Below are 24,371 nucleotides of genomic sequence, written 5' to 3'. Positions count from 1 at the left end.
GCTGCTGCTGCTGCCCAGAAATGCCCACGTGAGTTCGGTACCAAAACCACATCAGCTCTGACCGATCCATCTTCAATAGCTGTAAAATGCTGAGCCCGAATATATGATGCCTGGTGGTCAAAATTACTCCACTTAGGAGCTATCACATGCACACACAAAAAAAAGTTCCTGATGAGGCCAGGCAGGTCTGCCCAAAAAATACCTGTCTAAAAATCTCAAATTACTAAAAAAAAAAAAAAAAAACCAAACCCCTACTTGTTATCCTACTCTCTCCTCTCCAAAAGCTGTGAGCTATAAATCTCTCCAGAACAGAGCCCATTAACACAATCTCTAACAACCTGTAACACCGACAGTACCAGCCAGCTGTCACCACCACACCTATTCAGGCTTTATATATTGTTCTTGGATAAAAGCAGGAACACAGAACCGGGGTTTTTGGTTTTGTATCAGAAGAATGCAAGGCTAGAACATAATTATTATGTGTAGAAAAATGATACAGGAGCTTCACAGCAGATTATCTATCATCATGCCTGGTTTCTAACTGAAGGGAAACCAGGCAGCCTTAAAAAAAAAAAAAAAGAAAAAAAAAAAAGAAACCACACAACACTCCAAGATAGGTTACAATAAAGTGAACATGAGAAAATGAAGCTCTGAAAAATTAAGCGTTAGAAGTTTATAATCTTCATCTACAAGATTAAACTTCATTACTCTCACAAGTTTATTCTAAGCAGCTGAGATATTTGGACCGACTCCATAAGCCTACACCTGAAGCCATGCACATTTTAAGAAAATACATTTCTCTGTGTTTTTCTGTATATGTAGAATATAGTACATAGAGAATATGTATTTCACTTGGGTTTGAGAAGAAACCAGAAAACAGTGTCAATATTCAATTTTGACATCACAAAGCAAAATTCTCTTTCAGAGAGCTTTTCAAGAGGAGGAAGTTGGCAGCATTGAAACTTGGAAAAGGACTTTCAACTTCCAGGACTCCATTCTTATCCTCCTCATCGCCTGCATGTGGAATAATTTCATTTGATCCTGTTACACAAAAAATGCTACTGCCCTTATTTCTGAACAGATACAGACTGGCCATAAGAATTTAAATTGAAAACACGATTTAAACAAGACAGTGTGTACAACAGAAACCCAAAAGACTGGATTCCTGGGTTTTTTTAATGTAATTTCTTTGACTTCTCATATTTCACAAGAACCTCTCAGATCATATGTTTTCTCTCTGTGATGTACACAGTCCAGTTCAGCTTTTGTTGGAGGATGCTAAACCTGGTGCCGAAGGTGGGCTTGGCAGCACAGACTGACTGCGAACAAAGCTGGGCCAAGAGCATCTCAGGCATACGGTGCTAACGCCACCAGGTCTTCACTGCGAAGGAAATACGAAGCAACCGTTTGGGGCACATTTGAACATTCCTGACTCTTATGATGTCATCCAGCCACACAGACGATGCCATGAAATGCACAGTCCTCAAGGTTGGGAGAACAGATGGAGCCTTAACCTTTACTGGAGACTCCAGTTACACAGCTTCTGCTCTTAAATAATTTATACCATCTGATCATATGGGAGCTTCAGCTCTGGAAACAGATGATAGTGAAACAAGATCTGATCCAATCTGTTCATTTGCCACTGTTCAAAACCTGGGAAAGGTGAACAGGTCACCCGGCAGCCCACGGCACTTCGAGGTGCAGAACTTTCAGCCCCAACCACTTGTTTATTACTGTTCATTGCATTTAAAACGACTCAGCGTAGGTTTGTGGTGCACCACATTTGCTTCAGCTAATCAACTTTAACCCAGTTTTGCTCTAAAACCAAGCAGAAAATTTTCCCTCATTACAGTTTGGATGTGGTGCAGATGAAGATATAAATTAAGCAATCACTGTACATGCTGTCATACAAATATATAAGCATAAAATAGTAGCTTGCCTTAAGATAAAGTACTTATAAATGGGTAACAGTGCTTCTGCAGGACTGGAGCAGTAAGCAGGAGTGAAACTTACAAATACTGAGAAGAAAGTCTAGGCGGAGCGCAGCATTTGTGCAGACTCTCAGGACGGGCGATGCTGCGCAGGGAAGCATGGCACAGGGGCGGTCAGGGCTGCGGGCACCGTTAGCCTCAACACCAGCGCAGAGCAACCACTCAACAGTGCACATTTGCATTTACACAGGGCAGCGGAGTAAGAAGATGCGTGCAAGGAAGCAGCATGAGTACATTACCCAAGTCAGCCTCGGAAATACAAATAACATCTCATTTTTAGCATGCTTTTTTAGACAGCTGGGGCAGTCTGCAAGCTCCCCCAAAACCATTTAGGAGAAGCATATCAAAGTAAACCAGCCCCAGTTCAGCTTACTTTAATATTCCAGACTAAAAACTGTTTATAAAAGCTGATTCATGAACAGACCAAATATTGCTGTTCTGGGATGCACAACAAAGAGCAGGGCAGATGGTTGGGGTGGCAGCAGCTTCACTCATCTGATTTTAATCCATCACCACAGCCCTGTCAGAGCCCTCAGTCACGTGTGTTTCACTCTACTCACTTGTTCGGTTCATGCAAGGCATCCAAAAAAAGCCCGCTGAACAAGATGTACAGCTCATATTTACTATTCAACTCTGCCAGCATTCCTGGTTTTTTTAAACAAGCTTGGAGAAATAAATTTGCTCTTGGCTGAGACAACCTCTTCCAGGTTTTCCATCCTAAGCAAATTTTATTCAGATCGCTGCTAAAACTTCAAAAAACAGTATTTAATGAAAACAGATGTACAACTGCCGAATGTCACTGTAAGATTGTTAACATGTGTCATCACCAAGTTTTAATAGCAAAACTAAAAAAAAAAAAAAATATGGGAGTTATGACAGGGAAATATGGTTGCTATAGAAGTCCAGCTTCCACAGACACAATCTTCCCAGCAAAGAGGAGCTCCCACGCAGACCGAGCGGGCACCCATGTCAGCATCCACATGCATGCTCCCCCACGCATGGGCTGGTCTCACCCCCCCTCCCCACCCACCCCACAGCACCCTCCTGCCCTCCCGCTGCCTACCCTCACCACATCTGCTGCAGGTCACTTCTCACGTATCTGATTCAACAGAAAAACCTTAAAAATATTGAGGAAAAAAATATATAGCTTCCATCACATCAAGCTATCTGAACCAACTCACCCAGCACGGCCATCCAACCTGGCCCACTGAGGAGTGGGGCCACAGTGGAAACCCCTACCCATGGAAGGACGCAGCTCCCTACGGCAGCAGTTCTGCAAGTCCACACTGTACCTCCTGCATAAATACCCCCGCTTGAACAAGTTCTGAGTTAGCAGCTGCGGAAGCTTCTCTGGAGAAGAATTCCACTTACAGCAGGTGCTGCTCACATAAATGAAAAGGAAGAGCTGAAGGAAACTTTGGAGAGATACACTGGTGATACAGGCAAAGATCCACCAGATCCTTTCACCCAGGTACATTCATCCTTCACAATACCCTCACCAACATTATGACATATTTCTAAGAGTAAATCACAGAATCACAGGATGGTTGAGGCTAGCAGGACCTCTGGAGGACAGCCAGCCCTTCCCCCGGCCGGAGCAGGTTCCCTGGAGCAGGCTGCACAGGGTCACGTCCAGGCGGGTCTGCAACGTCTCCGGAGAAGGAGACCCCGCAGGCTCCCTGGGCAGCCTGTGCCAGGGCTCCGGCACACTCCAGGTAAGGACGTTTTTCCTCCTGTTCAGGGGGAAGTTGCTGTGTTGCAGTTTGTGCCCGTCGCCCCTTGTCCTGTCGCTGGGCACCCCTGGAAAGAGCCTGGCCCCGTCCCCTGGACGGCCGCCCTTAAGGGGTTTGCAGCCATCGATGAGATCCCCTCTCAGCCTCCTCTGCTCCGGGCCGAAGGACCCAGCTCCCTCAGCCTTTCCCCAGCCGGGGGATGCTCCAGTCCCCTCTTCACCTTCGTAGCCCACGCTGGCCCCTCTCCAGCAGTTCCCTGTCTCTCTTGGACTGGGAGCCCAGCACTGGACACAGCTGAAAGCTGACCCAAATGGTTTCTCCCCTACTTTTCATAGGAAAGCAAAGCAAAGCGCCTGTCTAAACTTTCTTTCCTTTCTTAATGAAACTTATTGATTTTTCATCCTCGTGAATCACTGCCTCGGAGCAATTTCTTTTAGCTGTAGGTTCTCACATTTAATTTGTATGCATGCTTAAGGGAAAGTTTATCAATAGAATCTCCAGTGAGATACTAAAAGGGCTTTATGAGAAATTTATGAAATTTTACATATGGCATTTACCAACCTAGTTTAAAAAAAAAAAAAGCAAGCCTAGAATAATGCATGACATTAACAATCAGCAGTTTCATGTAACATCCTATGCCACCTCCGTGCAGCTGTCAGTGCATAAAGACAACAGAAGTCAGACTGAATAAATTTATGTTGATAAAAGATAAAAGTAAAAAAAAACACCACAGAAATTCATTCAGATATATGAATCTTCCACATGTAATAGCTACCCAAAGACAAGCAGACCAGCACGTGTATGTGTCCATAGGATACCAGGACACTTACTGGCACTAAAACATATATTCAGGTCAGGCATGAAGAAACTGTTAGGATTTTTTTTTAAAAATAAAATTACCCCCCCAAAAAAAAAAATCCATCAGCAATACGTTAACAGACAGCTTTGCCAATACCAAAGATATAAAAAGAAACAAATCTCTGATAATTTATTCTTAAGCTAAAATTTCCCAGCTGCTTCAATTGCTATTTACATGGGGGAAAACCTAAAATGCTACAGACCTTTCTATTCTCATTCATGCAAAATATGCTACTTCTACTAGTCAACGGAGAAAGCGAAATGATGGGCTAATGGGCATTGTCCAGGATACAGTAATCCAACTATTAGCCAGATTCACATCTAAGAAGAGGATACATCCTTTTGCTTAAAAGTCAGTATTTTGTGACTAATCCTGCCTAAATGGCACTCCCCACAAGTACAAAGGATTGGCTAGAATCGGTTCCAGAAGATCTGAAAACAAGGATCTTTCACAAAGTATCTAGGCTTTGGGGGGGGGGGGGGGGAAGGATAATAATCAAGCCCTATAAAACATACTTTTAGGAAAAAAGTTGAATCTAGTAAGTCTGTCGCTTTATCAGTCAAGCACCCAGTATACCTGTTGTCATTGAAAGGTGAATCAGGAAGGTGGCCTGATGGAAATCATCTTTCTCCCATTTTCTCCCACGTGTCTTTTCATTACAGTATCAATTGACTAGTACTATCCTAATGGTGGTAATACATTTTTCCTTAACCATTTCTGAAATTACCTGATTAAGGAAGGAATTAACTAGGGTTACCTAGCTAGTGTCAGTTAATACCCCCTAGCAGCACAGTGGTCTGTAACGGAGCCGGCAGCACGCTGCCCACACAGCCGAGAACAAAGCGGAGAGAGGAGAGAAACCACCGTTGGTCACAGGGATTGCTACAGGACAAACCGTGAGTCTGACCTTCTTGCAATCTCAAGCGTACCAAAAGGAGAAAAGTCCTAGAACTGCACAGGAACCAAGTGCTGGATGAAGCTGAATGAGACTACCTAGGATGCTTACTCCACCACCAAAAAAAAAAAAAAGCGGCAATACCAGCACAAGGAGCAAAAAGGAGATTTTTACAGAGATAAAGAGATTAAAAAAATTCATCTGCTGCTCATGACAATTAGGTCTTCTACTCCAAAAATGTTTAAGAACTGTAAAAAGTTATACTGGCATGAGAAAAGGTTAAGGAAATTTTTAAACTCTCACAAAACAGCCAATACTAAAATACTGAGATTAAAAAAAAGAACATTTATAAAATCCTACATGAAGCAAACATGAAAAGGTTGCTCTGCTGCAAGATAACTGAGTAATGTAACCTTTCAAAGCAGCAACAAAAAGCGATTAGACCATCCCTTGGATTGAAAATGATTGATTATTACTGCTAATATTGGAATTGAGGTTGACTGTAATGCTTTTTATGTAATTGCTTTATTGAATGCTGCATAGCTTTATTTGGTAATATATTCAGAACACTGCAAGGTTACCATTTCTTTAGCTCCTTATATGCTAAGACATATAGACATACAGTTACAATGGATTTATCCCAATGTTACTGTATTAAACAGCATATACTAAGGTTAGCTCCTGACCTTTCATTTAAGGTCTATAGGGAATCTTCTGCCTGCAGGATCATCTAATAGATTTGAACGCCAGCAACCTTCTATCCTCTGCATCTGTTCACCAGTTTATTCCATAAACTGTATCAAGATACCTTAAATCTGATTTGGGGCCCTGCGTGCTGTAATAATTAAATCATTTTGAGGACTTTGAAAGCTGGATCATCCATTAAAAAAAATAAATATATCAATCAAGGACAAGTAAATCACAGTGAAGAAGATTAATAAGTACAACTTTCTTTTTTATATTGGAGTACATTAAAATTTTAAAATATTTATAGGCAAAGCAGGGATGGTTTTGGTTTTTCACCCTTGTTTTTATTCAAAAAAGCAGCCTTTGGCATTCAAATGCACAGAATTGCATTTTCTCACTTGCTTTTCAATTTCTTTGATTTGTTATCTGCTGGTGTCACTCCCTGCTTTTTGGAGAGAGTCCTAGCAAAGGTCAGCAGTCAATTAGCCATCAATAAATACCCAACATGAGAGTGAAAATTTTAGGCTGCCTGAGCTCCCATTACTAAACCAAGCACCATGTTTGAAAGCCTGTAACAGAAAGCGTAAAGTACTTTAGAGTGTTCTGAACGTAAATATAATGTTACCTTTAAAACAATAAGTATGAAAAATATCAAAGAAGGTGTGTAATACCAACCTTTATCATCTTTTGCACACATATATTGACTTAACTGAGACATGCTCACTTATCTACAAAGCAAAAATTGGGTTTTAAGTACTGTACTTTGCAAGACCCTTAGGGCACAATAACATTACTGTCATCGTTTACTCTGGCTTCCCTGTGTCTCATTTGATCCTTCTCCAGTCTTCAAAATGTTGCAGCTCTGTTTCTATCTCTGCCTCTACACCAGTGTCCTTGGCTAGATGGCAACACATTATACATGGTTGACATAGAAATGCTCAGAAAAAATAAAGCACAAACACACACACAGATAGACACTAACATAAAAGCAACATATTTAACACTCAGACACATCGTAATCGTATAACTTTCACCTCAGTGCTAGGCATACAAGGATATACGTAGGTGGGGGTTTTGGGGGGCGGGAGGGGGTGTGTATGCACACTTTTTCACGTTCGGAGCCAATTCTAAAAGGCAGGTTTTCTTGGCACTTTGCAGAGAAATGCCAAAGAAAGAAGACCGGTATTTCCTTTAAGAGAAAGATGTGATCAATAACAGTTAAAGTTTGGACAAACCCTCATTATCGGATTTCTACAACTTCAAAATGAATATGTCGGCTGCCTGTTAAGCACGGACACAACTTCACGCATCACGGGCTCACTGCTGACAGAGTAAAGCTAAATGCAGGAATACACATCTGCAGAATCACAGATTTTCACACTAGCAATGGTTTACATCAAGATACAACTATACTTGGGTTATGAAATATCTAAGGTCAGTTGAAAAATAGATGTACTGAATTAGTTTAACTGAAAATATTGAAAGCTCAGATAAGTTACTTATCTAGTCGTACAGTGCACACATTTAACACAGAGAGCTGCAAACAATTACTGAAATTAATTTTCACTTCTGCCTGAATATAGCATTACTTTATTAATACAAGCAAGAATATTAAGGGAATGACAAGAAAACTTTGTGAGAGAGTGCTGCCTTGTGTGTGTACCATATTTAATATGTGTGTGCCATATTTAATAAAAGAACTTCTGAGAAGTTCCTGGTGTTTTTTCATTACAGCCTCCTTTTAATCCTTGTCTGTAAAAACTTCAACTCTGTACTCCATCCAGGCAGTTGCTTCAAAACTATACAGCTAATACGCATCAGAACTTATTAAAAGTATGGATATAATTTTTCTGTATCCAGTGTCTCCACAGTGAAGATTTTCAACAGCTAGAAGAAAAGTGCTTATTTTGCTTAAAAGCAACTGGGTGATATAAATCAATTTAACTAATGGGTCAAAAGATCTTTAAGATGTCACAAGTACTGAATTTATTTTTGTCTTCAGCAGCTTCAAACTTGTGAAATTTATGTTACAAATGTCATATTGCAGAGAACTAAAACATGCCTCACACATAGGTGGGTATTTTTAAACTATTGATATTTGAAGGTCTTTGGATCTCAGGGATGATGGAATAAACCCCAGATGACACCAATCAGTGAAAAAGTTCAGGTGATAACAAAATAACCACCAGATATCCCCCTCTCTCTGTATTTAATCACATGGCTGGCACCACCAGCCACGTTTCAGACTTCTGTTGACCTATTCAATAGTCCTAATAAAGTCCTAATGAAGACTTACTGAAGTATGCACCTTACACATTTAATTTTTTAAGTATATTGAAAATGTAATAACTTAAATGTCAGGAATTTTCAGCAAGTCATACAGTGCGAACTATTATTGTGAATAAAGCATAGGAACACTTTCAAAGTCGCTGTTGACTATGCCAGGGAATATGAATCATCTCATTACCACCCTGTTCTGTACAGGGTACAGACATAACTAAACTGGTTCGCAGTTACTTGGGCTGCACTGGTGGCATCAGCCCCTTCTCAGTCTTCTGCTGAAAATTTGACAGCACTGCTTTTTGAAGAGACACAAAGAGCTTTTAAAACCAGATCTTGTGGAATACTGGGGCAGCGGGAAACGACAACATACATCAATGAGCGGGCAAAACCAAGCAGCAAATATATTGACTTAAGATAAGAAATGTAGGTTTACAGGTGCCTTCCCCAGGAACAGTTGGGTACCCAAGGCGTGCAATCTGCAGCATGGCAGCGACGTGGGCTCCACGTTTGAGGCGTTGGGCTGGCTCCTCTTTGAACATATGCCCTTTCAAGTGAAATTAATCACTCTATCACTGCTGCAGCATCTGGAGCCATAATCATTACCCAACTGCTGAGAAAGAAATGAAACCGCTAATCACACAGGGAGTAGGGCTTAGCGTTCAGAGTCGGAAAGTTTTTATTAAGTTCTCATTTGAAAAGTGATTTTTCATCACTAGCCTTCCCAGACATGCCACACAAAAGCTGGATATACTTCAGCAACTGTCTACAACTCATCCCCCAGCATATAGACCCAACATATTCAGAACCACTATAATGAGGTTTTAACATGCTTTTCCAAATTTAGCTCTATAATCCTAAATCACTGTTACAGGCAAGTATGACACAGAGATGCATTTAACCATAAACTTTAAAACATCTCTGGATGAAGGAACTGCAGAAGTCTACGTAGTGGTAGACACCAGGCAGTGTGATCAACAGTAAGGACCAGGTACTGCCTCTGAACTCACACACACCGCTCTCCTACTGATCTCAGCAGGAATTCCCTATGCAAACTGAAGCTCATATATTCAAAACTACTATATTAAATGGGCATTTCATCATACCTATCCACTAGCTAAGAGTGATTAAAATAAACCATACAAATACTGTGTCAGTAATCTGGATTACCATGAAATACTCCCCATTCCTTCTAACAACTTCTTTTTGAAAAGGAAAAAAAAAAAAAAAAAAAAGTTGATGCCAGCGAGACTATTCTCATACATACCAGAGAAAAAAGGATCTTGGGAAATGCAGATATCAGTGGGCAGACTACCCAAAACTCACGTCCCTGGAAAGAGTCAGCTGCGTTATCCACACACAGGGAACAACAATATGCATTTTAGGGACTTCTAATGCAATTTTGTGTATTTTCACCCATAATAATTGTGCTCTACACAAGAGCTGAACAAGAAAGTGATTACCCCCCATACTGAAACTGTTCAATTAAGTGATGAAGTGAAACTCTTATTCTAACTAACTTAAGATATAATTATTAAAAAAAAACCTGCAGGGTTCTGAACAATGGCAGCAGAATAATTAAATCTAGTACTCCACTGAAACAGGATGAAAATGTGATCATCTATTTTTAATGCTCTGCCTATACGTAACAACAGAAATCTTTCCAACAGCTGCATTCAATTAAAAAAATATTAACCCCAAGGAAAACGTACAAAAACATCCCCATCTGTTTTTCTTGCCACTCACTGTGCTTCTTTTGTGAGTGAAATATGTACAACAATACAACCCAACAAAGTTGAATGAAAAGTACCACAATTCCAATAATAAGCTATCTTTTTTTAAAAAAAATGAACAATTTAAAAGAAACTATTTTTGCAGATTTTCCCCTGTGACCCGCAGCACTGTTCCCATAGTAACTATTGAGGAAAGAAAAGGGTAAGACGTCTAACATACTTTTCCCAATACCAACAAAAAACAGAAAAAAGCACCTTATTCTCCAAAACTATTATTCTCAGGAAGGGAAGAGGGACATTAAAAGATTAGTGTGAATCTCCTGTGTAATCTAGTTTAAACTACCACCTACTGAACATCTGATGTTGGTTAGACAAAAATATTTGTTAAAGCGTGTAGTGTTTGTGTAAAAGAACTATTGAAATAGCTTTGCAAGCCCAACAATAACAAAATTACCAGGCACAGGCTGTAAAAGCTTACATGTGAATTCGGTAAGCACCGCCATCAGCCTACAGCCATGCTGCTCCACAGGACTTATCTCCGCTGAGGAACTAGTACTCTGCATATTCTCTCCAGCATATGAAGTGTTAATTTTAACACGTATTTCAGCGTTGTTTCTGTTCCTCCTTTGCTTGCCTTTTTAATGTGACTGACACTCTGCACTTCCCCATTGCTTGCTGTAGTGCATTCTTCTAGGAAAAAATACAGAAGCCAGCGATACTTTCTTTAAGCAGTGCCACCAAGAACGTTTCGCTGGTGTCTTCACATCCCTGCAGGAAACTACGACTGATAACAACATGCCAAGTTCTACAGACAAGGAAAAATGGCACCAGTTTCAGCATTTCTGCATCTCCAGTTACACTGCCCAAACTCCTCCAGGAACAATTCCAAGGTCTCTGACACTGGGTGGCATTCTCTGTGCCAACAGGACAGGCTCTCCAGCCACGTCCCATACGCTGAGATTTTAGCCCTGTGGGTTAAGGATAAACCCAGAAGCTACAGCAGACAGAACCCAGGTGGGTACACTATGAGTTGCCGTGGCACATTTATTCAACACAGCAGCAGACCTCAGGTACCTGGAGGAAAGACCAGGCTGGAAGATGAGCTTCCAGCATAGGAAACGTTCTTCAGAAAAGAGATGGAACTCCTCATGTATGCCTGTCTGGTTCTCTGACAAACTCACCAGCATTTGCTGCCTGAGGACACAAGGTCTCCACCAACTTTGAAACATCTCACCCACCTAAATATTACTTGCATGACCACTGCAAAGGGTTATAAAGTAAGGCCAGGGATGTATCTCCATAACTCCAAAACAAGTTGGATTCAACTGTTGAGAAAACAAAACCATATGAAGAGACTATATCAGGACTGGAATGATAAAGGTGAGGTGAAGTAGCAAAAGAATAGGTAGTAAAATCTAGACGAGTGTGGAACAGAAGGGTAAAAGTGTGGTTAGGAATGGGTAAGGAATAATGAAGAAATAAAACCAAATATTTAGCAGTCTGAACTTGTCTAAGGAAATACGAGATTTAGCTTTGAGGCCACCCTTACACCTTCTCAAGTATCAGCGACTGCTACTAGCCAGCATATTAAGCTTTGCTGCTAATAAAATTTTGCAAAACAACTTTCTTTGAAGCTTCAGGTATTATTGGTTTTTAAAAAAGTTTTGCAGAAATAAAAGTATAATCTATATTGTCTCAAAAAATATTCTTTGTAAAGAATTATTTTAAACAAATTTAGAACTAAAGTACTTTTTTTTAATTTAAATAACTTTTTTTAATGGGTACTTAATGAAACTATACCAACACATTAGAAACAACCAAACTACTTCAAATTAAACTGTTTATTACAAAACATTAAAAAAGAGCACCACCTACAAGATTTTGAGATATTTTAAGCCAGGCACTTCTAATTAAAACTGTAAAAAATCAGGAGGTGAAATCTCATCTGATATTTGATATAATCCTGAGGAGCAATGCTAAGAAAAAATTTAATTTGGCAAAGCAGTTCAAAGAGAGTATGTTTACTAACAGGGGTCCAGAATAGCTTGGTATCCTTAACTCACAAATACATTGCAAGGAACTACCAAAAGAAGAGTTTCTTCAATTAAGTAATAGACTGGCTCAAGTACAAAGTTATAAACTGGTCATGAATAAAGTTAAAGATAAAAATGAGAAGGCTTATCATTTTAGAACAACTTCTCAATCATCAGGTTTATGGCAACAATCTGACTAGTTTTAGAATGGAACTTAACAGGGTGTTTTCTTAATTATTTATTAATTTTTGCTGTCGATATGACAAGATTGCAGTCTATAACCCAAGAGAATCACTGCACTCCTATAAACACTTAGTGAAGAACCGTAGAATCATTCAAAGTTTGATTAAATCAAGATGAAATTTCCACTTTAGAGTTTAAATATTTAAAATTTGCTATCTTTGAATCACTTTTCAGTAAGATTGAGCTCTACTGTCCTTTGAAGACCTGGACTCCTTTTAACATTTGGTGTACATAGGTAAAAGTTTGTCTTTTCAGACATAAGGTCAAAGGCACTCCAAACCAGCACTTGGCCTTCCTGATACTACGATCTTAAGAAAGGGCATTTTATGGCAGTATTATCTGAGAACAGGGAACAAAAGATCTTTTTCATCTTAGCCATAACTGGCTCACCCACATTCACAAGTAGTTCAAAGGTTCCTCCACGTTAGAAGTTGTTCTCTGAGAAGTTCATTTTGTACCCTTTCCATTATGGATTGTTTCTAAAGAAAGATCAAAACCCATTTGCTTTCAAATATGGATAATAACTCTGAACTTAAGTTTTTTGTGTTCACCTGGGGCAAGAGAACTTACGGCTCCCCACACCCAGCTCCCAGAAGCCCACAAACATTAGAAGATTAATGGTTTCTTCCTCGGGTCAAAATCTCTCTACTGTGATCAGCTGCATTACAAATCCATTTCCCAGTCTGATATCTCATTTTCAGGCCTCTTCCATTTCTAGCATGGAGCACGTCCCTGCTGTGCTAAATCACCATCCCCATTCATTTTTGGGGGAGAATTATACATGGAGAACTCACTGGGACGCCACATCTGGGCTTCTAATAGTCCCCTTCCTCCCTTCTGTAGTAGACAGAAGTATTATTTCCATATTAAATAGCATTTTACCACAATTAGAGAACTGTTTTCCTAAAAATCAGAAAATTTTCATCCTACAAAAACATTTTCGCAATATTCCCCTTATGGAAAAGAAAAAAAAGCCACACCACTGCTTAACCTCCGAGAGCATACAGGGTATGTCCCTTGCCCCTTTCATTCTATTAGTATTTTGGCAGAAATAGCACATGCACGGTGACTGAGGTGTAGTTCATGGAGGAACTGGAGACACCAGCAGCGATGGTAGGAGTGCAGCCTGCCCATGCAGAAACTGCAAGTGTCTCTGGGAAGGGCTAATTTCCAGCATTTTGTAATCCTAATTATCAGTCCCTCTCCTGTAAAGCACCAAAAATATTTCCAGTGTTGCACATATTTTTAACTTCATTTAGACTTCAAAACTAAATTTTAGAGTTTCACCAAAAAAATAAATCTACTAGAATCCTGCTGTGGATTCATATTCTATACACTTATAGATTGAATGGCCATCACTAAAACAGACAGATTTGCATTACAGAAGTTCCAGGCACTTTTAAGGACCATTCAAGAGCTGAAGAAAATCAACATGGTGAAATATGCAAATTGCTAATTGGCTATTGCATTAAACAATATTAATTTACAAGGATTTAGATCAAATTAAATTTTGTCAAGATTTTATCACCGAAACTGCTTTGTTAGTTAGCAAGTATTGGAAAATTATTCAGCTATTTGAGGCTGGTGAGTAATTTAATTGATATAATTATTGCTTTCATGTTTAGGTTCGTGGTCACAAAATAAGTATCTGACAAGAAATGTCTTGAAACCAAAAGATACAGTGTACTGATATTTAGACATTAGCATGTCATCTCTAGAAATCAAAAGCTAAAAATAAAGTTTTTAGGCCACAAATAAACCAAATCCAAGTGATAGCCCTTTGAACAGCTGAGGTAAGAGTATGTATAATCTACCTCACACTGCCAAGTTCTTACATTTTAGAAACGTAGAGCCTAGGTTTTTTGTAGATGCAGTCATTTCAATACAATTGCTTTCACCTGCACCAAGACCACCAAGCCCAGCATGAAAATGTATGGGTCTTCATTAGATAAAGCCAAGGGTTTAGCTGGAAAAAAGCCTGCTTTATAAACAGGGCTGGTATTATGCTGCTTTTTCTTCCCCCCCTCTCCCCAGCCACATTAAGGACACATCTCTGGATTTCTGCATGCTAGGAAAATTTACTTTAGTACCTGTAAATTCATTTTCTTAAAGTCAGAGCTTTTAGAAGCATAATCTTAATTATAAAGCATGACATTTCAATAAGAAGTTGAATTTCTCTGCAGCAGATAAGGAACTTGCCATGCTTGCAACAGACGGTTCAAGATTTAAAACCAAACCAGATAATCTCCTTTACCATTAGGAATTGCTCATTTCTCATTAGATTGTGTCATTAAAAAAACAAAACAAAACAAAACAGCTCTAGGTTTTCTTCCTATCAGAATGGATCTGCTCAGTTCTGACATTAAAAGCTACTTCATTTCAGGTTCACTGTGCTGTGCTTTTATTAATTATTTTTTTTTTGTATTGGCCACAGAAGTCCTCTAACTAGGGGATGATTTTTATTATTATTATTATAGAAAGTACAGATCACATTAGGTCAAGTTCTCCATGACCTACATCCCCAAGTTATTTTATTTATATCCTGCCACAACAGGTTACGATAACCCTTCTATCTCTCCAGATCCACCTGCTCCATTCAAGTTGCCATCGCTCTCCTCCCAAAACATTTCCCTGCAATCCTTTGAAAGATACACCTTTGCGATTAACCACACCTGAAAAATCATTTCAAGCAAAGTAAAAAAATGCACACAAAAGCCAGCCACACATGCCACCCTGACAGCTGGCTGCCATTTACACTCTTTTGTAACTCATTTTAAGGTCACTGCAACTTTACTTTGATATACGTGCTTCCAAACACCTCACAAATGAGATCTGCAACACACGCAGAACTATCAAAAGCAAACCATTTGTTTCTTACATATGCCCTGATGCTGCAAAGCACATCTAGCTCCTTTTAACCAAGATTCAGCCTATTGAGAGAAATCTCAGCCCATTGTTTTCCTCAGGATGACTGCAAAAGATCGGAAATCAGGACTTGGAAACACTGCCACTTCACTACTACTGCAGAGAAAGTAGAGGCTTCACAAACACGTTGTTTCTTAGCAAAACAGTGTTTTGGGTGAACATACTATTCACTTCAACCTAGACCTAAACACTCTGGCTTTAAATATAACTTTTCTCTAAGTTTCAACAAAATACTCCAACTGAAAAAAAAAAATTGTTTACAAATATAAAAATAATTAACTGAAGGAAGAAAAACCACCTCTTTGTTTTTGCCAAACAGGACAATTAATTTGGCTCAAGCTCCCAAGTTATTTTCATTTGGAAACCATTTCACTCAAAGTCATTTTCTACCTCACATCCCTACATAAACAGAGAAAGTGCATTAAAAAGAACTGTTAGGATTTAAGGTTTTTAAAATTACTCTTGAGAGCTCAGATATTTCTAATTCATTGTGGGATTCACAAGAACTGACAATTTTCTTCTGCATCTGGAAGACAAACCTTTACAACAAGCTCATCACAGGGCTTTCAGAGCACGGTACCCCACATTCACGCAAACCTGTGCACACCTCTTCTTACTTCTAAACACATCTGCCTTGGATGCCTTAGAAGCATCGATAACTCTTCATTGTCAGCTAGAATCATCAAGCCAAATTAAATTTTTATGACTTCCAATGCACACCCCTGAAGACGACAGTACAATGCACTTCACAACTGAAGACAGACAGCATTGAAGGGTCTAATTTGTCTTAAGAAAACAACTCTACCTTTCAAAGCTGGTTCAAATATTACATTAAAAACAGTGAACTGGAGAAAGACAGTTTATGTTGTTTATTTCCTCTTCAGTTTACATCATTTAAAAAAAGTTTTCAGAAATATAGTATCATATTGTACTTCCCCAGCACTTCACCAGCACTTAGCCTCCCATCCAGCAGCCAGGGTGATAAGCTTGTGTTGATGCTACCAGGACAGGAGCCCTCCCAGAATAATTGTTTCATTATTAAGCTAATTCAGTCTCTTACCTTCTATAGAACTATAATTAAAAAACAAATAACCAAAACAGCAAAGAACCTCTACAAAAAAAATGAAGGAAATTATTTTTCCATCAACTTCAATCACTTTCTTGCTCAGTCACAGAACGCCAAACCTCAATGGGATCCTCAGCAATGAAACCTCTGGTTCATATGCATAGTTTTGATTAAGTATTTTGAGTAAACATTTCCCAAATTTGCAATATATCCATTTCATTGAACATTCTTTGTTGTTGTGTTGTGCTACAAAATAAGCATCCAATGTGTCACACTTAGTTTTATGTACCTGTATCATACCATCTCCTATCAACACCCTGGTCACTAAGAATCGCAGTGCTATCGATGCATCTTCACAAAAGTTTCCAAATGCCATGTGTGCCCAATTTTGAACATTCAAACATTGTGTATCCTATCTGACTGATGGACAGAAATAATTCACTAAATGTACTAGTGAAATTAAAAATAGATCAACCAGGAGTATGGACTTCTGGCTCAGTCCATGCTGAAAGATGCTGGTGTGCCGTTTCATTCAAACATGAAAAGAAAATGATTAAATATTTCAAATAAGAAACGTTAGGATGATGATATCAGAATCCAGTAGAAATTCTGCTTTTGGATTAAACACATTAAGGAGTTCAGAATTATACCCTAGAGTCAGTCTGGTGCATAACTGCAACAGACATGAAGATCACTAATTTAGAACAGAGATTAAACCTTTCCTTTTCAGTTACAAAAACACTCAGAAGACATCATCAGGCTTTTTTAATTTATTATTGAGCTAAAGCAGAATGCAGAAAAGGCAATCACTCCATCCTCAAATACAGGAATCATCTAGTAGATAAGCCAACATATCTTTTTCCTACCTGTTTTCCAGACAAACTGATGACCTCTCCTGGCTTCCAGATCAGCTGTTTGCAACATTAAGAAAACAAACAAAAGGAAGGACTTCCCCAGGCTCTGCCATGCCCAATGAGGAGAAACCCAGTTCTGTTGTAGAAGCATAATTCAGATAATTCAGTCTCTTGTCTTCTTTGGTCCTAGAATTAACAAAAAAAGGAAAAGCCTGCTAAAAGACAACAGCAAGGCAACAGGTTCAACCTAAGGGTAACCTGGTGGCCACTGTGCATTTCATAGTCCCCATGTGCTGGATCTGAGGAAAAGTCTGTTATGGAGACTTCGCTTGGAGAGAGGGAGGGAAAAAAAGCAGGGGAGAGGGGGGAGACTGAGGATAGGGGCAGCTCCTGGAGGACCTGCAGTCCCATCCTACAAAGCCAGCCATTGTAAATGCTTTTAGCAGGTTCTTAAGAAATCTGCCAGTGCAAATAAATGGCAAGGGATCTAATAAGTGCGTGATGTGTCCCTTCTTTTCTCCATTTAATTTACAGGTGGACTAAACCAAAGTTGAGAATGGATTCCAGGAGCAAAATTCAGCTCTGAATACAGACCCATGTCCTACATTTAAGATCCCTGATAATGGAAGTATCAGATCTGGAATTGTTTTAGCTCCATATCATGTGTGAACATGGGATACACGAAAACGACATGAGAAATGCAGCAGGAAAAGCAGGGAAGCAGGGGTTGCTCACCAGTACATGATGAACCAGCCTGAAAGGGAAAACTAGACATTACTCAGTAAATTTCCTGGAACTGGGACTCGCATTCAAGTCCCTGATCTTTGAGCTCGAGATGGGCAACCAGTTACTCCAGAGAGGTCTCCAACTAAGGGTTTTTAACTAAGCCCTCCAACACTTCAGAGTAATACCAGAGTCACGTTATGATTGGGGCACAAATGGATCATGTCCTGTTGCTGGAGCAGTTTTACACCACACAACTTATTAAAATAATCACTGTGTGGTGTTGGAAGCAAGGAAGAACATCTCTCTGGGTCACCCATAAAAAACAGGAGCCCAACTTCTGAATGTCTGCTTCGGAAAACATCCACATTGTTTATATACCATGGAAAAGCTCCAAAGCAAGAGAGATTAAGGCAAGCACACAACACCACAAAAATCTTTAAAATGTTAATTTAGCACAGTAATTTAAATCCGTTTCATCCCAGAAGATAACCAACCAACCAACTACTCACTTAGGCAGATTCTACACGAGTCTCAAGATGTTTTAGATTCATCCACATTCAAGTAGGAAGTTTTGAAGTCTCTAAAAATGTTCATGGTACTACCACATCAAACAAGAGCTAGTTTCTGACGTAAATTTACATATTCATTTTTTCTTTCTTATGTAATAGCTTTTGTATTTATACAATGCTTAAAATCTCCACATAGTTCTATTTATTAGTGATTAATCCTACTTTTACAGGTTAAAACGTCACATCCATATTAGCGTAAAGGAGACAGATAACACCTCGCTTCAAGATTTGTCTTCATTGGCATAATCTTTGTGATTTTCATTAAAATTATCAGTTATTAGACATTTAGTCCAGAAAATTCTATTACATTCCTAACCTTATAAAAAGCAACATTGTCATAATACACAGCATCATTCTTTATAAGAAAATGAAGATAAAACTGAAGATAGTATACATCCTGAATATACAGAAGAACTTTTCATTTCAAGCTGTATTTAAATTATAACAGTTTCTATCATGATAAATTCATGCAATTATATTTAATCAGATATTGACTAGCTACAGTAGAAGATACAATGTAATATCTGTTACCTGGTTTAGTTCATTCCTGCATTTCAGGTGAATAGCATTTCATGTAAGACCTGAAAAATCATCAAGCTAACCAAATACAGTAACGGGGGCAAGGGGCCAGATTTACTGCTTTGCTTATGTCTTCTGGGTTAATTTTATTCAGCATTCACATTTACCTTAGAATACAACCTGCTGAGTCCCAACACCCGGCCCATGTAACGCAGACCACAAGAGGCCTCATATGAGGCACAAGTGAAGCTCTGAAGTCTTGAGCATCCTTCAGAAATGCAATGCAGCAGGGAAGTCCTTGGGCTGGGGTGGAAGGAAGGTCCTCAGACACCCTGCAATTAAGTTTATTTTGCCCATCATAGATGGTTGCTCACCTCACATAGAAGAGCTGAGGAGGAGCGACTCGCCCAGTGTCTTCAGCATTGCAGTTACCATCTATGACGGTCAGAAAACAGAGTCACTGACTTTCTGTCAAGGGAAAAAAGAAGGAATTAGTGACACTGGCTCCAACACTGGTCACACCCAACAATGCAAAACAAGGAAAGAAATTATTCAGATGCTCAGATTTAAGTACTGGAGAGGAGCCAGCATGTCCAGCCCTGCACAGACAACGCTCATCTGAATCGCAGGGCAGCTCTCCAGGTCCAGCAGAATGTCGTAAAAACAACACATCAGAAACAGGTGGGGGCATGAAACTGGCAAATCCAAGGAAACCTCAGATAACAGCTGATAAAGATGCTGAGATTTTTAATGACGCACCAGTAGCATTCATCAGCTGCTTTCCCGATACACTGCCTTCATCTCAGCATTCAAAGGGTCAGTAAACAGCAGTAAAACCCTGGGAGTAGCAGCCTCCTGCCCAAAACAAGGGGTTTCACATATGTTCATTATTTGGGCAGGACTACAAAGATAACTGGCTGCTGCTCCCCACGGAGCAAGAACAGAGATTACATTAAGTCAGAAAAAATAGAAATAAATTAGACACCACGACACTGATTCTAATCTCACCCACCCCAGCAGAGCTCAATAGAGTCCACCGATTTACACCACAGCAAAGCACAATAAAAATTTGTCTGTATATCTAGGTTTGTATAACACAATTTGGAACAGTAGCTGTTCTGTCCTGATACGATAAAAAATTATTGCACAGGCAACATATGCTATCTACAGAAACATGAATAAATTACATTATGAAGGCCACCAACACTTCACATCAAATTTTGTTACAGTATATCTCAGCTCCCAAATGTGTCAGCGTGGCTAGCTGTAAACTGCCAAATACAGAGAAAAATGCAGAAAAAAAATGAAATTTACATTTTAAAAATTGACTTCACCACGACTAGTCATGACTAAATTCATGTAATTACTGAAATATGTTCAAGGTATGTGTTTTAGTCTGAAAAATATCTCGCTTTTCCACAACTGATTATCTAGATATATTCAATGTCCTTTATAATACAGGTCTACCCAATCAACAGTCTGCACTAACAAATTCTCATTAAATTAAATAATGAGGTGTTGTTTTCATATATTTGAAGGATTAGTCACAAGCATCCTTTTAATTTTTTTTGCTTTGTATGCAATCTTGTTCAGAAAAACAAAGATATCATACATTAGCTATAATGGCTTGGAATATATAGGCAGTCTTGAAAAAGCCACATGCAAGTTTTCTAACGATCATAACAATGCATTTACATTATCTAATCCACTGCTAATTCTCTTAATGATAGGACTGAATAAAACCAGTTTTGAATAACAGACTTAATTTAGAAACCTGCATTACTGCTGAAAACACGGCATTCAAGTGTAGTGTCAAAGTGTTATAAATAAAAAAACATGCATACAGCTGACAAATAAATATCTTATTTCTAAAGTGTTCAAAATTTAATTTCATTTTCAACATCAATGAAATATCCAGCAGCAAAATCCCAGCCTCATCTCTGCTTAGCTAGGGAAGGGGCAAAAGCCTCTGGGAAACTTTTCCTATTTTCCAGCCACTGCTGAGCACTTGGAGGCAGATGCTTCCAAACAACAGGCACTGTGCTACTCCAAGACACATTAGAGTCCTCAAACGCATTCAACACCAACAGACAAAAGAGTGAAAGTCCAGTTTTGACTCCCCACTCTACATGTATTGCACCGTTAGAGAAGGGAGCAATTGTTCTGGTTTCTGCATTTTCCACAGGACAAGAGGTTTCTTCAGTGGTTTAGGAAAGTTCAGTCTGGCTCTGCTCCAACGTGGATTTATGCAGTATTTATTACTGAACTTAGGAAAAGATCAACTTAAACTGATCCAAACCCATGACATGATTTCAGCCTTGTCGTACATCAATTAAATTCTCCCTGACTTCACTGGGAGTTGTGACCTTCCCCGTCACGGGTAAATCTGACCTATTTTTTTTTGTATGAGACAGGAATGCTGACAAGGACACCTGGGTAGCACTCTCCATTTAAAATACATGATGCAATTACAATAATCCCAAACACTTTAAATAGCAACAAAATAAAAAAAAAAGCTATTGCAGATCATACGCATGGCTATAAATCGTTTGGCAGGTGTCTAGCACAAAGATAAGCATCATTAATCATGAATAAATTTTCTCAACACAAATGTAGGCAGTAATTATGCAACTGTTTGTCTACTACACATAGCACAAACCCATTGCTTCTGATATTCAAAGATAATCTGTATGTTTATAGCATACTCTGCATCCTCAGATACCAGTAAAATCTGCCTTGCCTTCTCAGAAAGCTGTTATCTAAAATGCTAATTCTGTTATGTCCTAAAGCAGCACAATGCCTAGCCTGTAGCAGCAAAGGCTGATCCCTACAGGCATGTGCTGCTGACCACCCTTGAGGGAGGTATTTCCAAAAAAACATTAATGCTAGTGCCACAGATATTTAGTTTAATAAAATGAAAATGTTTGCACAGTCACATACACCAAACCAGGAAGGAACATCCAGATGTAAGTGTATGTGCCCATGACACGGATGTATGTGCATACTTGCCCTATTTTTTATTTAGTAACACACACAGTTACACTACATTGTCTTTACTTCCATATGGAAAAACACTATACATTCTTCCACTTTTACATTTGGAGAGACAGTCTTCTCATTAAAGCAGGGGCACCATTCCACCTCCCACTGTGCCTGAAACCTCGTGTGCAAAAAGTCACTTAAAGTCATGCTCCAGCACTAACACTTGATTCTGCAAGTGCTCCCCTTGATTTCAGCAGCATGTAACAGATGTATATATGTATATATGAGAATGATAGCTTGATTTTCTATACCTCTAGGTCTTCACCTCCAAACCTTAATTGAGAATATTTACTCTTCTTCCAGGAGCATCTTAGAAAACCCTAGATAAAAACACAGCGTGAACAAGCTAAATTTATACATCAGGTTGACAACTGCCTGACAGTATTTTTGTCCTAAGTGGTCACTCATCAGGAATCAAAACATTAAGCTCCACAATTCTCTGGCAATTTGCTACAATAACTGTAATGGTAAATAATGCCTGAAAGAACACCTGGTGTTAACACATCTGCACACAGAAGGTAACTCTAAACAACCAGCAGACCGTCTCAACCAGCCTCCTTTGGGCTGGGAGCAAGCCTGCACAACCTCCAGATCGACAAAGCTGAATGTAAATTCACCCTGGTCCACCTTCATGTATAACCTTCAACAAACCTCCTCCGCACTCAGTTGATGGACAGCTCAGTAGGTAGTCACCATTTTTACAGGTTATATTCGAAAGCAGGTATTTTGGTGATGTCTCCAGTCAAATAGTAAGAACCTATTAATTATTTCCTCTTTTTCTCTTCTATTCAAGCATATCTACTTCTTCTCTCATAGTTATGGAAGATCCTGGGGATTAAAAGCAAGAATATGAAACTGCTGTACTGCCAAGGAATTACTTCTTAAGATACATCAATTTGTTTGGGGTAAAACCCATGAATCTTAAGTTTTTCTGCTTCAGTTTCCATACATCCTAAAAACATAACAAAAGCAGGTTTGTATTTAGAAGTTTAATTATAAACTTAGTTAAGTGGATTATAATGAAAGATGTTCTAGCAAGGGAGCTCAGACTGATGCATTACGACTACATTAAAGAAACACCAGAGAATAAACTTTCCATCAGTAGAATGACTTTAATTAAAACAGTGATAGAGCAGAACTGTTCTGTGAAACAATGCTGCTGTTACACCTCCTTCACTCTAAGTACTTCCAGTAGACTCTATGGGAACACTTTTGACTTTCAGTAATACAAAGTATATGTGATTTTAGACTCTTCTGAGGAACCCAGTTCAGAAGATCAGTTAAATGCAGCTGAAGCAAAACTTGCTTCATTTTTACACAAGCACATACAGTTTACACCCCGCCAGATGAGCAGGGAGATTTCAAGGATTCAAGAGTCTGTGAAAGCCACCGTCCTGATACTCCTCAGCCACACCATCACACAGCCACCTACGGCCCCCATGCCCACGGAGAGCAACATGAACAATGCTCAACAACCAAGGAGCACCCCAACATTTCCTTCTACAAAATTCCTTCAGTGGGACCCAGTATGCAAACACCCAGGTGTCATCCAAGCTTTGGACTTCTCAATGGTATTTAACAGCCATGGACCTTTTGGTGTTGCAACTTAGCACTCAAAGTAGGCTAATTTACCGTCAGAAATGTTCTTCAAGCTATTATCATACCCCTCACAGCAGGAACAAGTACAGAGCAATTAAGATCAAAATGCTCAAGTCTGTCAATAGGTTTCTCTTGTGAACTCAAGCATTGATTTTTTTTCTGAGCAGCACAACACAGGAAGTGTCCAATAACTTTTAAGTAACCTTTTCACACTGCTTGTGTACTTTCATATATTTAATTAAATACAAGAAAGGCTGTGGCAACTCAAACAAAACACCCGCAAAGTCCCAGATCCAGCCTCTGACAGAACGATGCCAAATGCCCAAATGTTTGTACAAGAACAAAGTGTGCATAAATAATCCCTCTTGCTATACTTTCCCAGCCTCCAACAAATTGTGGCTTCCACACCTCCTGAGTCAGAAGAGCTTTGTATCCGACAGCCTTCTTATAAATTTATGAAGTCACATCCTGAACCTATGTGAGTTGGGCTTGGGTTTTTTTATGGAAGTTATGCATATAGCCTATATACACCTACACCTGGATGCCTGCTCATGGCAGGCTTGTCAGCCAGTGCAGCAGAACATAGCCCAGGATAAGTCCAGTCATGTCTTCATGCT

General features: G+C 39.3%; 1 protein-coding gene across 1 annotated transcript in view; it reads right to left on the bottom strand.

Annotated features, from left to right (window-relative positions):
- The window catches only part of THSD7B (thrombospondin type 1 domain containing 7B), a 270,043-nt gene extending 250,455 nt beyond the window's left edge, over window positions 1-19,588 (bottom strand). The window contains exons 1-2 of the mRNA XM_005433182.4: window positions 19,488-19,588; window positions 17,312-17,485 (exon numbers count right to left, since the gene is read on the bottom strand). Coding sequence (XP_005433239.2) covers window positions 17,312-17,450 — 139 coding nt within the window. The 5' untranslated portion in view covers window positions 17,451-17,485; window positions 19,488-19,588. The remainder of the gene's footprint in view (window positions 1-17,311; window positions 17,486-19,487) is intronic.
- Window positions 19,589-24,371: the final 4,783 nt, after the last annotated feature.

The sequence above is a fragment of the Falco cherrug genome, chromosome 8 (assembly GCF_023634085.1).
Source record: "Falco cherrug isolate bFalChe1 chromosome 8, bFalChe1.pri, whole genome shotgun sequence".
In the NCBI taxonomy this organism is placed as follows: Eukaryota; Metazoa; Chordata; class Aves; order Falconiformes; family Falconidae; genus Falco; species Falco cherrug.
Note: the sequence above shows the minus strand (reverse complement) of the source record. Positions and strands in the feature narration are given on the sequence as shown.